General features: G+C 39.9%; 1 protein-coding gene across 1 annotated transcript in view; it reads right to left on the bottom strand.

Annotated features, from left to right (window-relative positions):
* The window catches only part of LOC140694722 (trafficking protein particle complex subunit 9-like), a 103,754-nt gene that overhangs the window by 71,074 nt on the left and 13,998 nt on the right, over positions 1-18,682 (bottom strand). Inside the window, exons 2-4 of the mRNA XM_072957833.1 lie at positions 9,546-9,731; positions 8,851-8,994; positions 7,597-7,657 (exon numbers count right to left, since the gene is read on the bottom strand). Coding sequence (XP_072813934.1) covers positions 7,597-7,657; positions 8,851-8,855 — 66 coding nt within the window. The 5' untranslated portion in view covers positions 8,856-8,994; positions 9,546-9,731. The remainder of the gene's footprint in view (positions 1-7,596; positions 7,658-8,850; positions 8,995-9,545; positions 9,732-18,682) is intronic.

Below are 18,682 nucleotides of genomic sequence, written 5' to 3'. Positions count from 1 at the left end.
AAGAAAATAAATAATCCTCTTCATCAGGGTTTCTAGATCTGACTGCAGAGTTATTAGCAGGCCATACTGAATCCTAGCACAGAAAAATCAGATGCACTACTGGTGAGTAAGTTCCAGGAAAACGGCAGTAATTCCTCCACTTGAAAGAGGACACACACTCACTTGTTGAAGGTGACTGTAAACCGCATTCTGCAGAAATTCAGAAGATTCAGACACTGCTTCTACATGGTGATGACACGGAAGGACGGCTTGGATGCATGCTTCCAACTGAGTCACCGGCATTCTTACACAGCAGGGTGAAACGGAGGCCCTCAGCCAAGAGCACAGATGTTCCTGTCATGTATCCCAGATCGTGCCTCGGGGACTCAGTGTCCTGTAGCAGTGCGACCCCAGGCGAGGACCCGCAGCGTGGTCCACGCAAGCAGGAGGGGCACTGTGCTTGAGAAATCCCATCCCCCATGGGGGCAAGACGGGCTGGTGGGGTTGTGTGAACCTATAAATGCTCATAGAAATAAACCTGCATACATTCACGTGATAAAATTAAAAGTAGCAGGCTATTTAACAAAATTTCAATTATCAGTGTTAATTTTACCATTCCTTTCCTCTTGTCCCCTGCACTCTGAGACAGGCTTAGGCTCTCTCACACATGCAGCTCTGATGCAATAGTTGTGAAGTTATTTTACTTTGCTGCAAGTGTCTTCGCTCCCAGTGTCACTGTGACTGTCGTCTCTTAACACAGTCAGATATCTTCCTGGATCTCTCCCTGAGTTCCTTGCTCCTGCTTCTCAGATCCTGAGATAAAGAACAGGTGAAGGCACATGACTGGAAAAGTCAATGTGGACTTGACCAAAGTCCTCAGTGACCCCCTAGGTGAGTGCTGCCCACCCCTTACCTACGATTCTCAAGGTTCTGCCCAGGGTGACATCCAGACAGGAGAGATTCCTGGGCCCAATTAAAAGCTGTGTGGCTTGGGTGCGGGGAAATGTGCAGGAGCTGGTTCCGTAGACGGTCACTTCCATTTCTCTGCTACTCTCTCTCCCGAGGCCCTGCTGCCAAGCCCCCAGGCTCCCTGATCTTCTGTCTTTCTCTTCTACTCTAATTCAAGCCCTTTTCCTCTTCCTTTATTCCCTGATTATCCCCAGCTGGAGTGATTTTCCCATCACAGATTCTGAAAAATTTTCCTGCAGCTGAAAAACAGGTCTCCAGAGGTCAATGCCCATATGGTGGTTCCTGAAGAGAGCCCCTGGCTAGGGGGACCCTCACCAACACTCACGGGGCATCAGACATGTTGCAGGGTCGAGCACCCCCAACAAGAGTTTGCTGTGACCCCAAAGCACGCACAGCATCCCTGCTCACTAAAGTGTAGTTTTAGTCCTTTATTAAGAAGCAAAAATAAAAAAATTGCTCATGTTTCTTACTAAAATTATTTATGAGGTAGAAAAAGTAATTCTAATAGAAAAGAACAAATTTCACTCCATGTTAGATGTGTTCGTCTGACTTTAAACCTGTACCTTGTTTTCTAGGCTCAGACTTGCTGTTTCTGCACCTTTTGTAAAAGAATGTTGCCTTTAGCCTGAAATACCCAGGAGGGCCTATTCTCCGGGCTCTGATCTTTAAGGATATTAGCTCTTCTACACTTATGTACAGATGGCAAGTTGCAAAAAAATTCTTTTTTTTGGAGGTTATACGGGGGCACCATAATTTGACCCACATGAACAGCTGCAGGAACAAAGGGTTTCAAATAGAAACAATTCGTACAGCAAGAAGTTTGCAACAACCAGGCACATCCCCGCCGCTTTTTAGTATAAAAGGAGACTGAATTCTGCCTTGGGGAAGAGAGTTCTACTGGATATCAATATGCCATTTTCTGGGTCTGCCGTCTTTTCAAATAAAGTCACTATTCCTTACTCCAACATCTCATCTCCCGATTTATTGGCCTGTCATGCAGCAAGCAGAACGAGTTTGGACTTGGTAACAAAGTGACTGCATTAGAGGTAGTATGTCTCCACTGTTTCCTCATTTCCAGAATGTCACAACTTATCAGTTTTATATGCTGTTTAACAACACGAACAAAAAACCTATTATACGGAACTGATTCCAAGAAATAAAATTATTTCTACTCCTTCAAACATTTTCTTCTTTTTATTTTGTTTTGTTATGCTTATTGAAAAGAAAATAAAAGTCAAATCATTTTATTTCACGTATTTTTTAAAGCTACATATTGTAAGTACTACAAAGATATTTAAATTGCAATAAAAATTGTTCATATATTAGTATAAAGATATATACACAATCAATGCAGATTAGGAAAGGAGTAGATATTTACTAAAAATCCACTGCACATCCAGTCTTTTACAAGCATATCCTGGAATATAAGCTCTATTACCCCGGAGTCCCCCACCCCCATTCTCACTGCGGAGTCCCTTAGTAATCAACTACCAAGGCACCAGCATAGAACCATGCAATCACTATTTTAGGTATAAATGAGAGTATTAGCTCATTCAATTCTGAAACAGAAACCTTAAAATAAATACTGAACTTATTTACAGATAAACAAATTTGGACACAAAAAAGTACAGTTTCTCCCCCAAGACACAAAGATAATAATTGGTAAAGGCAAGATTTGAACTAATCTGCCTGATTCTAAAAGCTAAGGTGGAAATCCCCTTTGACTTTGGAGGTAAAGCAGCACAACCTATCACCCTATCATTGTTCAGATCTAACTTTAGACAGCCTGAGACAGCACCTCATTCCTATGGAACTCGAGGGCAAACAATAACAATAAGGATTGTATATTCAGTATTATCTTAAGTCTCAATTATATAAAGTGTCAGCAGATCAGCAGAAAACTCTGGGAAATATGAGTGGGTCCAGAGCTTTTTGCTGATAAGAAACTCATTCTATCAGGACAGAGTGACCTTCCCATGTGAGGCCTCATGTACATAAACTAAAGGCAGCTGAGCAATGAAAACTAGCAAGAACATGGAACTCAAGCAAGAAGGATGCCTGCCATCCCCTGCCCAGTTGCCTCTTCACCCACGTGGACAAGATGGCAGAAGATCCAGGTTCTTGTCCAAGTGACAACATAATGGATTCTCACCCATGAAATGTTATGACTCTATGCTGTCTTAAGTCCGTTCCAACTAAAATATGATAACACCAATATCTCAGCAGAATGTCTATGTCTCCACTATCTCTCTTCTATTAGGAGACTATATCTATGGCTACAAAGCCGCAATTCAATTAAAAACACCATGCACGAAGCCTGGTGAAAGTCTGTGTAAGAGACATTGTTCTCACGCTCAGTGAGTGAAAACTAAGAAAAAGTGGTCCTTCTCCCTCTGCAAGTGGGAGGTAGCCTGATTGTGTGTGTGTGTGTGTGTGCACACGTGTGTGTGTGTAAATCAAATACAACGTATTCTGGGATGTGCACAGATTTTTTTTTATGTTACTATTATTTCGTGAGAATGAGCCTACCTTTAAATTAATTTGAATCTATTATTCTGAGAGAGTCTCAGGCTCTTTTGGTGGAGGATGGGAAAGAGGAAAGAAAAGGAGGAAAGATGTAAATGAAGCAAAGCTGTAAGTATACTGCTAGGGAAAGGCAAGACATTAATTTTGTTCCTACTTGCATCACACACAAATTAGGGACTGGCTTTCCCACATGTCTTGTCAAGCACTGAGTTGCAGAAGAACAGGCAACAGCCCTTTTCTCACTGAGCTTGTGACTGTACGTGACATCTTATAGACACAAATTATTTAACCTGATCAAACACTCTAGCAGCAGGCTGTAATTCTCCTACTTTGAGAGACAAGGAAACAGGAAGTGAAAGAGGGTATATAGCTTGACCAAAGTCAGAGGACAAGTAAACTAAAGAGGATGAATTCAAACTCAGATCTGAATGCAGAGTCTGAACTTCCCACTCCGAGGGCTGGAAAATCCTTAACACACAGGGTCCCCAGCTCCTCTGCATTGTTCCTGGCACCAAGCATTTCCCATGGCGATGGTCTCCAGTTCTCAGACACAGCGCTCTGTGCAGCCAATAACCTCCATTCGACCTTGATCATCTACCTGCCACGCCCACCAGGCTTCACCATACAGGCAGGAAAGCTGGCTTTCAAGTGCATACAAAGCCACCCCTGGTCTAACCTGGACTCTTCAGCAGCTTTTCCAGCATAAAGGCAGCCATGAAAGTGCTCACAGTTTGTACATGAGCCACACTACCTCTCTCCATCTCTCTCCCCACCTATACTACTTAGCTATGACCATTTTGAGAATCTTGGAAACAAATTTTTAAAAACAGAAAAGAAAGGATTGTGTATCGAGTACTTAATACTTACAATTTTAAATGAGAAGTTACAAAGTGAGTATTTACAAACCGAATCTGCCTTCCTAGGTGTCAGTTTTAACAGTTAAAAAATATAATAGCAAAAATTTCTCACTTAAAAAATTAACAAAAACATCAACAATAATCTGGAATAAACTCAAAAACAATGCCCATGTTGTATATGGAGGAAGTACAGGACTGTACTGAGGGGTAAAGTAAGAAGTGTGAAAGTAGAGACATCAACCTTTGTATGGAGGAAAACAGTTTTGTAAAGATGTACGTTCTCCTAAAGATAATTCAAAATTACTAAAAAATCCCATGACAACACTTATCCTTTTTTTTAACTTGAAAAAATTATATTAGAATTCTTCAGGAAAAATGAAGTCATAATACTAGCAAAGAAAAATAGGGATCGAAAAGCAAATCAAAAAATTTGCACTGTCAGATATTAAATAAATTTTTACAATATGTAAGATATAGTGCTAGTGTAGGAAAGTAAGATTGACAGAAATAAATCATGAGCTCAAAAAGAGACTCTAGTGTACATAAGTATTTTTACAGGTAGGATTTCAAATTAAAGAGCAAAGTAGGAATTCAATAATTGTCTTGGGACAATCACAGAATCCCCTTGAAAAAACAAATTCTATTCCGGTCAAAATGACCGCAAGAAAAATTACAGAAAGTGATGTAAATATTAGAAAGTACTAATAAGAGCAAATACAACTCTTTGCTCATATCAATTCATCTTCTCCTCACTATGACAAGCACTATTATCATCTCCATCTTAGAGATTAAGAAAACCTACAGAAGAAATTTATACCATTATAAGAAAGCATTTCTAAGAATAATATCAAGAATAAAACCGAAAAAGAAGACATTTACTATCTAAAGTTTATTTTGGGCCATAACAAAAATGAACCTACTGAACAAAATGAAAGGCAAAAAATGACAAGGGAAAGCTCTGTGATACATGTTGATGAAGACAAGGGGCTAATGTTCATAATATACATAGAGCTGTCACAAAGCAACAAGAAGCTCCCTCACTTAAATATTTGCAAAGGACAAAAGGGATCATTCACTTTTTAAAAGTCAGATGGCTAATGAGTGAAAAATGCTCAATACCACACTGGTCATAAAGTGCAAACTAAAACAATGAAAATCATTTTGCTCATCATATTGGCAAATATTTTTAAAAGATATTCTAGCTAGTGTCCATCTTTGAGACAACAAATTGTGAGCGATCTTTTGGAGGACGACATGTCAATGGATATGTAAACCCTGGAAAACGTGTGTACACACAGGCTGAACTTCACTTTTAGGAATCGTTTCATTTACAAAAAGAATCAGTTCAAATAGATGTACTCATCAGAGAATTTACACAGCACTGTTTACATTGGTGGGAAGAAAAGCTGAAGTGGAATCATACCCACGGATAGAGAATTGGTTACATAAGTTATTCTACATCTTTTCATTCCCCACAGGAGAAGGAATTTCTAGATTCACTTGAAAGGAGCCTGTGATTTATGTAGTTGTCCCATCCAAGGACTAAATTTCCAGAAACCTTAACTAAAGGAATACTTATACAAGATCACAGGAATGTTTGTACAAGAAGGATGCCAGTCAGACACCCTTTCTGACAGTGGAATATGGAGAAAACTTAAGTGTCCACCATCAAGACAATGATGCGGTAAATCACGGTGAGCTGTGGCCACTAAAGTTCCGGTGTTTCGGCGTGGTCCAAGGCCTTGTCCACAGTTCTCTCCCACGAAAGGTGTCCTTGCACAAGAGACCAAACCTGCACATCAGGAGACCACTCTACTCTATCTGAAAGGACCGGGTGAGTCTGGAGGGAGAGGACGTCTGTGATATATACCTGAGTGAATAAACTGAGCTGCAGAAAACATATAGTATGGCCTTATTTTTCAATAAAGCATATATACACACACATATACATAGATTTCTCATATACGTTTATGTATGTGTATATATATATGACATAGGCATAAAGGTCATGAAATATATACTCCACATTGTCAGCAGTTTTTACTCTCAGGAAAAAAGGGGAAGGGAAGTAGGGGACTTTCGGTACCACCACAGTTCTCTTTTCAGTATTCCAGTTAAGTTTACTTGGAATATAAAAGTTTACTGAAGTCCAAAGTAAAATGGACGAGGACTCCACAAGACAGAATGCTATAATGGTCATTAAAAATCATGCCAGCGGAGGTAGAATACTGTAAAAAAAATTGTCATAAGCTGAATGGAAAATGGAGGTCTCCACACAGCAAACAGGCACACAGTGCTTGCTGGTTTTTATGACAGAGGTAATACACACTGATGAAAAGAACAGAAAATAGATTTTAAAGTGTTAATTATTATCTCTGAATACTGGGAACAGGATAGACCCTTTTGACCCTTTTTTCAGAATTTTATATTAAATACACATTATTTTTCATCTGAAAAATGCATTTTTAGATGTCTAGTAACACACATTGGAAAAAATACATGAGTACTTACAGAAATAAATAACTAGGAGACACCGAAGCACCGTCACACAGTGCAGAATGGGTGATCCTGAATAACACCACGCAGTTACATAAGGACTCAAAAATTGAAAGCACCCGCTGTAACAGGGCGCGTCCCCCTTCCATTTGTCAGTTGTGTCTTCAGGGCTGAGGCAGTTCTGAGCACGGCCAGTGTCAGTGCTGGTGTCTGGATGGATGCCACTGGAGGTGAAGGCACCTGCAAGCCGAGAGGAAGAACAGAAATCATCCTCTGCTTTTTCTGTCTTGTTTCTTTTCTCTTTTAAAGAGAGGCGGAAATAAGATAAACTGAATCTTCCCTACTGAAATTTCAGTACTGAAACAGTTTTTATATTGTTCACAACTTATATTCTGCCTATAACTGTCTTTTCAACAAAGCATTATATTTATTAAATGTTAATTAACTCAGTTAATTAACTACCTGTTGAAACCTATTAAAGAACATGAAATGCACTACGTGAAAGCACCACACCTGCAGTGACTAGCACAGCTGTTTTGACGGCAGTGCAGTCAGCCCCCACCATCACGTGGCCCTGAGCTCCTGATGCTGGGAAGAGAGCACGCTGCTTCCTCAGGCGGAGAGAAATGGTAAAAGTATTTTCTGAAATCTACAACACTGACAAAACATAACTGCTTAATCCCAGGCTCCTTTGAGGCTGTCATTTTCCGTTTCTGGCCAACACCCGTCAATGAGCAGAACCACCCCATTCCCGAGTCATGGGACTCACGTGGGCAGCAGTTTTGGAGAAATTTCCAGGTATAGAATGTAAACCAACTATACATAAAACTCTGAAAAAGAAAAGATGCAATAATCTGATTTTGGAAGACACTCAATATATTCTCCTAAGCCTTAGTAGTTGGAAAGTCTGGGCTTCTCCTAAGCCACTTATTTATTTCACAGACTGTAAGCATCTCCCACAAACCCTGTTTCCCTGTGTCTGCTGGGAGCCTCAGGCATATTGATGCTGTCTATCTTATAAGGCACAAGGCAGAGGCGTGTGTCTCACGCCTGCAAATCTCACACAGGCTCAACTGCAAGCCTCACTGTCTGAAATTGGCCCCATTTTCTCACCTGTTTATTTGGTATCTGTTCTTCTGTAAGCTGCCTGAAATGCTTCTTGGAACAAGTCAGAAGAATGAGTGGGTAGAGAAATGGACAGATGGACAGGTGAGAGATGGGCAGACAAACAGGGAGACTCCAAGAGAAGGGGAGCAAACAAAATTTCCTATGCAAAACCCTCTTCTAGTCAGGGAAGAAAACCACCACAAAGAAGTGTGAAGAGGCAGGTGGCTTAGGACTGTTTCCTGGATTCCATGAAAAGTCACACCAAGAGATGAGAGGGTAGAAGTATAAATAATAAAAGATAAAAAGCATGCATGTTTGAAAAATATATCTACATTATGTACTTTCTAAAGAATAGATTCAAATCAGCAAGGCCCAATAACCCAATTCTTGGGTATTTACAGAAGTGAGAATCCCATCTCCAATCCACAAGGCATCCCTTCGGAGCACTGAGAGTCTACACGGTGTGGTCATAAAGGCATCACCGCAAAAGCTGTGCTATCCTGCACTTACGAGGAACGAGCAGGTGTCCTCGGGCTGCCTACTCACGTCATTTACACCCCACAGCACCTCTACGGGGTAGGGATGCCTAGCGAACCCCATCTCTGCAGGACAGAAAACAAGTCCAAGAGAGGCTAAGCCGATCTACCATTTCTCCATCTCACAGGACTTGTCACTCCAGAGCAGGAATCGAACTCGGACCCACGTTTGTAACCACAGTACTACCGTAATTTATGTGCTTTTTGTGTGTATAATACATTTGTTTCTGGCATGAAAGGATATTTAATAAATGATCGGTTGTCTTGTCTATCTCATTAGCTCACAATCTTTATATTTTTGAATTGTACCCTTCCCCTGGAGAAATGAACGGAAAGAGCGGTGGTCAGAATGAGGTGGGGCTCCATTCTTTATCTGTTACCTCATCTCATCCAAGTCCCCAACCAGGGAGAAGGAGCAAAGGTTTTCTTCATCTTTTAATGAGAGGGCTCCAGTGATGGTGACTTACTCAACTCCAAAACCGAGTCTGGGGGAAGGGCACATGCAGCAACGAGAGCAGTATCACCTGTAGGAAGGCGAAAAGAGCTCAGGGGATGGCTCAATGGGTCAGCCTGATTTAATTTCAATCGATAATACAATAACACACTCTAAAAAATCTAGCATGCAATGGATTTGCTCTTTCTTGACATCTAGCAAGTTTCCACAGCCCACATGTAACATTATCATGAACTAGTGAAAGGATGAGTCCACAGACAAGAAAAATCAATGCCACAGGCACGCTGAAACCCAGGCTGGAAGAAAGGAAGGGAAAGGGCATAGTTAAGAAGAGAGGAAAGTCTGGGAAAAAGACATCATCACAAGGACTCTCAAGCATCATCCAGCAATCATATAATCATTCTTTCAAGAGAGAGTTATTTAGGTCCTATTTTGTGCGAGATTTTACAAAGGGCAAAGAGAGACCGCAGCGTCCATGGTGGCAGCAAGTTGCGGGGCTATAATACAATTCTAATCCTGGTACCTTGCACACTTGTCCTCAGTATAAAGGCAAAAAATAAATAAAATAATACTATGTAAACCATACACATTGCTGAAAACAATTAAAGAATACCTAAATACCTGGAAAGACACACCACGCAGATTCCTGGATCAGATGACAGCATTCTTGGGATGGCAGTGCTCTCCAGAGCGATGCATACATACAACGTGGTCTCGATCACAATCCCAGCGGGCTCCTCTGCAGTAACTGACTAGCTGCTGCTACAATTCATATGGGAATTCGAGGGTCTCAGTAACCAAAACGTACTTGAAAGAGAAGTACAACGTGAGAGGACTTGTAATTCTCAATTTCAAACCTTACATCTGTATCTCCAAGTGAGATTAGAGGCCATTTTTAAGTTATTATTTTGTTTATCCTTATTTTCTAAATTCTGTACAACAAATATACCTGTTAGAATAAGAAAAATAAAAAGTAAGTTATCTTTTAAAACATGAACACCGATTCATTCATTGGGAAAAATTATTTTAACTCTAAAGAAGTAAACAAATATCTAGTGAAAAAGGACTACTTAAAAACAAGTGTGCATTTACAATTTTCATAAATTGAAAACTGAAAAGCACAAACACATCAAGTTTCTAGGGAGACTGGTGAAACATATTAACAATTATTTTAAAAATTCTTATTGAAAAATGAAAACTCAAGAAAGGGAAATTCGTGATTTACAGCCAACTGCAAACACATGGAAAGCAAAGGCCTAGAAATCACAGTTCCTTTAACTCTGCTACTAACGGAATAGGAGAGGAAATTCCTCACTGAGGGGACAGTGGAATCCCATCCATAAGATAGAATACACAGTACAAACTGCAGTAATATCGGGAGTGAATAACTTAGAAGAATTCTGAAGTTATAACATTGCTGAAAAACTATAAAAAACACTGACAGGCAGATTAAAACACACAGTCATATATATTATATAGAAACATATGTAGTCTGCTCCCATGTTGCATAGAAATACAAACATATTTGTTCATTTATGGGCACTTATGACTTTATCCCTGGTAGAATATTTCAACTAAATCAAATAATCAATATAACACTCCTCTTGTCAAATCTACTTGATAAGTTACTCTGCTATGTAACCATAAAGTGTCTAAGATAGATCTAAAATTAGTGAAAAAGAGCTTTGTATGGCTTCTTGAATTCTTCTCAAATTTCCAAGCTTAATTTTAAAATAGATCTGAGCAGTATTTCTATATTATCTTTTCCCTTGTGAAATGAACAACACAGTCTGTTGTCAAAATTCTGTGCTTACAAATATTCACGAGCACAGTATCCTCACAAAACTGCTGGACAGCAAAGCACTATCCAGACACTGTGACCAAATAAATGAAACACAAGGAAGACAGTGACCCTATTCTGGAGGGCTTATAGTCTGTGTCAACACTAGGGTTTTTACTTGATTGGTTTGATTGGGTAGCAAAATAAAATCAATCAAGTACTTTCTTCTTTGAGTGTTCTGTAAGTCATGACTGTTTTTAGTGTCATGAGCAGGAAAGACTTAAGCATGACTTGATTAGGTCAACTAGCAACAATCATCACTGGAGAGTGAGTAATATAGAAGTTAACTGATAGCAATGCTTCTGCCTACATGAGCCCTATAATAAATCTACACTGACATCCGAAAGGAAAATAAGGAGATGAGGTCCCCAATGAGAAAACAAACTAATAAGAAATCAAAAAAGGAAAGATGTTTTCATTAATGATTCCAGGCAGTAGTGGAGCATGGTGGTGAAGATCACATATTCTGGGGAAAAACATGAGGGGTCTGAACTCCCACAGCACTGGGTAGCTGTGACACTGATATTTCAGTGAAATTTTCTGCACCTCAGTCTCCTATCCAAAGACGGGGGAAAACAACCGCACCCATCTCCTAGACTGTTTCTACAAATTTAGATATTTTATACATAAAAGCTTAAATAAAATACTTCAGATTTAAAATAATACCCCAAAACACATGGAACAAAGAAAACAGAGATAAATTGGAGTTCATCAAAATTTAAAACTTTGCTTCAAAGGGCACCATTCAGAAAGTGAAAAAACAACACACTAGAGAAAATTTTTTCAAATCATTTATCTCATAAGGAATTTGTATCTCCAAATGAAGAAAAAAAACCCCTGCAACTCAACAATAAAAAGGCAACTCAATTAAAAAATTAATAAATGTTCTGAAAAGGTATTTTTCAAGAAAAACATAGAAATGTCCAATAAGCACAATGAAATGATGTTCAATAGCATTAGCTGTAAGGAAAATCAAGTGAAAACCACTAGGAGAAGCCGCTTCACACTCACAACAATAGGTTATAATAAAAAAAATGGTAACAAGCACTAATGAGGACACAGAGGAAGTGGAGCGAACAGCCCTTGCTGGTGAGGACGTAACACAGCGTGGCCACTTTGGAAAACAGCCTGGCAGGGCCTCAGAGAGTTGAACATTTCGTTTCTGACTTACCCAGCAATTCTGCTCTCTGGGCACACACGAAAGAGAAGTGAAAACTGATATCCACATAAAAAATCCCACATGAGTGTCCACGGCGACATTACTCATCACAGCCAAAAAGCAGAAACAACCCAAATGCCTATCACCTGGTGAATGGGTAAACAGAGGGGCCCAGCCATACAGTGGAATGTTATTCAGCAATAGCAAAGCATAGAATAGTGACTCAGGCCACAACATGGACAAACATTGAAAACGTTACTCAGTGTGAAAGTAGTCGGTCACAATAGACGGTTCCACTTACATGAAGTGACTCGATTTACATTAAATGTCCAGCACAGGCAAATCCACAGAGAGAAAAGTGGCTCCTTGGGGCTGGGGGAGGATGGGGAAGATGGGAATGTCTGCTTATGCATACGGGGCATCCTGTTGGGGGGATGAAAATGTTCTAAGATTGAATGGGATGCACAATTCTGGGCATAAAGTAAAAACCGATGTACATTTTAATGGGTGAATTGTATTAAAACTGTTAAGAACAAAAGCATCTCGGGGCAGTACCTTCCAGAGTAAATGCAAATTGCTAACTTTTATTAGAGGAAAAAGAAACTGCCCTCAGCATGAAAGCAGGAGATCAGCAAATGTGAGTTAACCGAAATTGGACAAGAGCATTTCACTTGAAACAGTTGCTGAGTGTACACGAAATATTCAGAAATAGGAGAATCACCTTGACATCACGAAGAAGCATTCTGCTTCAAATGCAGATCAAGGATTCGGCAAGCCCTGCTGCCAGAAATGAGCAGAGAAGAATCCTGATTCATAAAACTAGCACCAGAGCCAACAAGGAAATGGTGGTGAGGAAAGCAGGCGGCGAATATCTGGAAGAGTTTGCTACAAATATTTTCTCCACCGAAAATTTAAAAATAAAATGAAAGTGATGAAATGCTGTGTTGACATCACGTGAATGGGCTTCCTTCGGTGCTCGACTGTTCTGTAACCCAGATTGATAGACTCAGGAGAATCAGCATGGCTCCTGAGGGTCCCCAAAGGACTGCCCACCAGCACGCTGACCACCATCACATCTGCCAGGGTTGAATTGCAGGGAAGAGACCAAGTTCTGAAAGGTACCGGAAATGTTGACAAGGGAAGAAAAGGATGAGTTTAGTCCTGGGACAGAGGCAGTGTGAGCAGAGGCCAGAAGGCTGCAGGTGAACTGCAGTAGACCTGGGGCAGGAAGGGATCACGGGGGAGCATATCTCAATTCTCTTCTGTCTCTCCCTCCGGTAGGAGAGATAAAGCCTGCATCCTTCTCACCTGGAACTGTGGGTTCTGGCTGGCAGAAGTCTTACCGACACGGAATGATTATTCAAGACTCTGTGGAAAAAGTCAAGAAATCGAGAGGGAGTAGGGAGCCATCTCCATGAGCCTCTCAAATGTTCCCATATTTATTGTGTATAATCAAAGGAAAAATTCGTTAAAAGTTGTGAGATAGTAAGGAGGAAATTCGGGAAAGACAGGATGAGGCAGAGATTGTAGAATATACAATGAGTACAAAGGCTTAGTGTATGTTTAGGGAAGTCATGGGGTGAGGGGAACAAGATACACTTTTAGATATGTTCATTACAAAGCACACCACCAGACCAGCCAGGTCTTTGTTTTGAGGATAATAGACTAACAACACACAAGCCCAGCGTTTATAGCTGAGGGTCTCGGTCCTTGCTTTGCAACCAGCAGAGTGCTACCTAAAACCTCAACTACACAAGCAAAGCATTGTCTCTGCTTTTTAAGGAAAGGAGACTGGAGTGAAGATGCACAGGAACTTGCTGGCAAAGCAGTACCAAAGCATATTTTTTCTTCTTAAAGTTCAGAGGCGACTGTGCTGTGTTATAATTTGTTAACCCAATCATGGGCTCCCACATGGAACCATTATGGAGGACACCCTAGGATGACTAATCCTGGATGTGGGTCTCTTCCTGCCATCTTCAGCCACTCTAGCAGGGTCTACGCACATCCGAGAATAACGATCCTATGGAACCACCCACTCTCTTAACTCCTGATGCTTGAAACTTAATTTTAGCTCTACACAACTTTCCTAAGAAAAGTTTCAGAAATAAAAGATATAATATTCCTTTTATATCTCATCATATTACTGATTTTTCTGATTGCTCTCTGCTGCTTCTACTTGGTAAAGCACCTCATTCTGCAGCTGAATTCAGTAATTTCCATTGTGCATTTCTAGCCAGTTTGGGCTAGCTAAATTCTATTGGTCAAATATCGATATACTTAATTGATTTCTTTGTTCATCAATTTCAGCCAGGAGGAGAGGGAGTGTCACTCTTTTCCTCAGCCCACCCTCAACACTTTTCTCATCAACTCAGGCCTCCTGAAAACAAAACAAAGTATTTTTTTCCCTTCTACTCTTTCCACAAACACAACAGGAAACATCAGTCTGGAGAAAGTATTCAACACAAATTTTAAAACAAAAATCTATAAACCTGAAACAACTCCATCTCCGAATCATGATACACAATGACATGAGAGTAATGTGTCAGGCACAAAGCATGAGGGAGCCTGACTACCTGATTTCTATTCTTCAAAGGAAGGAAGATTTTCGTATTTTTTATTATCATTCTTGGTCATTGTTTCTGATTATGCCAAAAAATAGTTTATGAAATAATTATGCACTGCAATAACAGATTTTTAATGTATCAATTTTAGAAGGCATTCAGAGGGGATAGGAAAACCCACCTCTGTAAAAAATGTAAAATTTCTTCCCCTGTTAAGAACACGTATACAAAATGCAACAGAGAATTCAAATTCTTGTGGAGAGGATCAAAACCACAGAATCAAAGCAAAGTCATTACAATGAGTCAATTTAAATTTCACTGGACAAACATGCTCAATGCATACAAATAATTTTAAAGGCACACTGCAAACCATTCACTTAACGATCTGCAGGCTAGAGGAAGAATTTCCCTCTTGAACAGACAACAGAAATCAGTAGGTTGTCCCACCAAACCAGGAGCAGAGAACAATCAGGTTTTTAACACTTTTGATAAATCAGCATGTTCTAAAGATCAAAATCCAGAAATTTTAAACATTCATTCAAACCACAATGAAACAAGCACTTAAAGAAAAAAAAAAACACAAAGAATCTAAGCACAGAGGTCATTTAGATAGATCAATGAGAATTTCTTGTACCGCTGGAAGAAAGAACAGGCTATAACCTTTTACTTGAAAAATAAAACTTCTTTTAAAGATAAATGCTAAAACATATTTCATCTTTCATGTTGCCTTAAAAAATCTGAGGTACTTGTATCTGATCAGAAAAGCAATTCTGAGTAATATTATGTTACAATTCAGTGCCAGTTTGCTCTAGAAGAAAAGAGAAAAGTTACTATTTCTCATTCTGCACAGTTTAAAGAACCTCCCTGTCTCTATATCCTCCCATTTCCTAAGCTCAACCTCCCTAACCCTTCTGAAACAAGTATGAGAAGTCTTATTCCCAACATGCCAAATGACAAAAGAATATCAATTTATTTATGTAAATATATGCCTACACCTTGAAATGGAGGAGAAAGTTATCAGAAGTCTATATGGAACTTCTTTCTATCTTCCTGATATCACACACACAAACGTTCACACAGACACAGACACATACCCCCTGGATTACTGAGCACTTCACAAGCTTAGTACTTACAACTTGTAGAAGATAACTTTGTAGTTAATTTAAAATACAAAACTTTCAGCTTTTGAAAGTCTTCATCATCTGCTAAACCATCCAAATATCAAAGAGACCCAATTAGCCTTCTCTGTAGAATGTAATTTCCCTTGATGGCAAAACAGACCCTAAGAAGTACTGGATCAAAGATTCGTGTTTATCACTACCTATGATCGTTTTTAAGCACATTAACAGATTCAGAAATGTATGTCTCATCAACATTTATTCCTATTGAAATAGCATACGTGTTCAATTGTCTATACAGTGACTAGGTCCCATGATGGTGTTTAAGAGCTATTTTGTGTATAGCAATATTTATATTCAAGTGCAGAAAAGGAGGGTGTGTTTTACTCAGTTGTAGAGCACCTGCATAGCATGCACAATGTCCTGGCTTCAGTCCCCAGTACCTCCAAAAAAATAAATAAACTAAGTGCATATTTAAAAATAAGAATAGTGCAGCCACTATGGAAGACAGTGTGGAGATTCCTCAAAAGACTAGGAATAGACTTACCATATGACCCAGGAATCCCACTCCTGGGCTTGTACCCAGAAGGAAAACTACTTCAGGATGACACCTGCACCCCAATGTTCATAGCAGCACTATTTACAATAGCCAAAACATGGAAAATACCTAAATGTCCATCAACAGGTGACTGGATAAAGAAGATGTGGTATATTTATACAATGGAATACTTCTCAGCCATAAAAACCGACAACATAATGCCATTTGCAGCAACATGGATGCTCCTAGAGAATGTCATTTTAAGTGAAGTAAGCCAGAAAGAGAAATAAAAATACCATATGAGATCGCTCATATGCGGAATCTAAAAAACAAAAACAAACAAAAACAAAGCATAAATACAGGACAGAAATAGACTCATGGACCGAGAATACAGACTTGTGGTTACCGGGGGGGGGTAGAGGGTGGGAAGGGATAGACTGGGATTTCAAAATTGTAGAATAAATAAACAAGATTACACTGTATAGCACTGGGAAATATACACAAAATGTTATGATAAATCACAGAGAAAAAAATGTGACAATGAGTGTGTATATGTCCATGAATGACTGAAAAATTGTGCTGAACACTGGAATTTGACACAGCACTGTAAAATGATTATGAATCAATAAAAAATGTAAAAAAAAATGAATAAACACAGGGAAATATACACAAAATGTTATGATAAATCACAGAGAAAAAAATGTGACAATGAGTGTGTATATTTCCATGAATGACTGAAAAATTGTGCTGAACACTGGAATTTGACACAACACTGTAAAATGATTATAAATCAATAAAAAATGTTAAAAAATAAAAATAAAAATAAATAAACAAAGTTGCAAAACAAAAAAATAAAAATAAAGTTATAAAAAAACGCAGACTAAAAACCACTGCAACCTAGGTACTACAATTATACTAAAAAAACAAGTGTTTCTATCAAATATTCACTATATGCCAATCACAGAGACAACCACAAGTCACCCCTGAAGCTTCACGTGTGATTCTCAACAACCCTACTAAGTAGACACGGATGAGAAACCCGGCTCTGCGGATGAGGAGACGGAGCTCAGAGGAGTCGGGGACGCTGACCGTCCTACTCCGTGTGACACCGCGTCAGCCCAAGGCAAGCGCTGACAGTGCTGCACTGAGGGGACACCCAGCTGCATGGACCCTTGGGGTACTGGGGAGTCCCAGAAAACACTAAAAATTTTTCAGTGAAAAACCAGCTCAAATATATTACACTGTGCCGCATCCCTTAAACAGGGAACGTGAACGAGACCTTTTTGATGCGTCCATGTTCTTTCTGCCATCATCAGTTACTTGCACTCACTGCGTCACCAGTGATGATCTGGACCCCATATGAAGTGCACTCAGATGGCAGAGCTTTTAATGCTGTTTTATGAAGTTTGTAAGACTCTGTCTATGCCTCACACTGGTGGTCATCCATCACTTCTCACCATTGTGGACGTACCACCTGAAATCATTCCTTTCTGCTTTTTAAAATCCCTTCATCTACTCCAGACTTTTCAATAGCAAAGAAGCAGCTAAACCACAGACAGTGGACAGCTTTTCACCAAATGGACTCGAACAGCCCATCTGACTACCTGGAAGCCCTTTTCTTCTATTAAACCCACTTCCAGGTACTTCATCATTTTCTGATTGGTGGACTCGGCCTCTGACTGGCCTACTCAGAGAGCTCCCAACCTCACATCCAGGGGTGGGAGAGGACCCTGCTGTTGGGGGAAATCAGTGAGGAAGGTGGACATCCTTCAGCCACGTCTGCATGGGTAGAAGTGCCACAGCGTTCTCAGAAATTATACCGTCATCACCCCTGGGCTCCCATGGACTGGTTTCACATTAACCAAAGTCATGAGACACTGATGCAAGAAAACCAGAAACTTAGCTTATTAATGTAACAGAAGACGTGAATCTATGAACCAGACTGAAATATCAGAGTTCAACCATGAGTACATTTTCTCCTCCACTGCCCAATAACGGGCAGGCAGTCACATGGCAAGCATGGACAGAAACGGAGCAGGAAGGGTTTCTAGATTAACTCAATGAACTAAATTTCTATTATACGAACAGATCTACTGCCCAGAAGACAATTAACGCCAATCACGGTGCACTCTCCGTGGACAGCGGCAAGACATGACTATGAGCACCCATGTAACTCTCCTTTCCCTGTCCTTTATAGGCTAACTGATGCACAGAGGTACAAAGATTCAGGGATGCTGATAACGCTAAACACAAAAAGCCCATCTCTGGGAGCCTCAAAACCAGACAGCCAGGGTTTAAATACCAGCTCTGCCAATTACTAGTTCTGTGATTTTGCCAACTTAATTACCCTCTGTGTGCCTCAATTTCCACACTGTAAAACTGGGATAACAATCAAACCTTCCTTACTCGCTTGTTGAGAAGATCGAAGGATTCATTTCTGTAAAATGCTCAGAAAAGAATGTAGCACATTTTGGGTGTTCAACAAATGTCAACTTAATATCAAAGTGATTTACAAGTCTCCCCTCTAATCATCTTATGTGTT

The sequence above is a fragment of the Vicugna pacos genome, unplaced genomic scaffold (genome assembly GCF_048564905.1).
Source record: "Vicugna pacos unplaced genomic scaffold, VicPac4 scaffold_103, whole genome shotgun sequence".
Lineage (NCBI taxonomy): Eukaryota > Metazoa > Chordata > Mammalia > Artiodactyla > Camelidae > Vicugna > Vicugna pacos.
The sequence above is the reverse complement of the archived record's forward strand: the minus strand, read 5'-3'. Positions and strand labels throughout refer to the sequence as shown.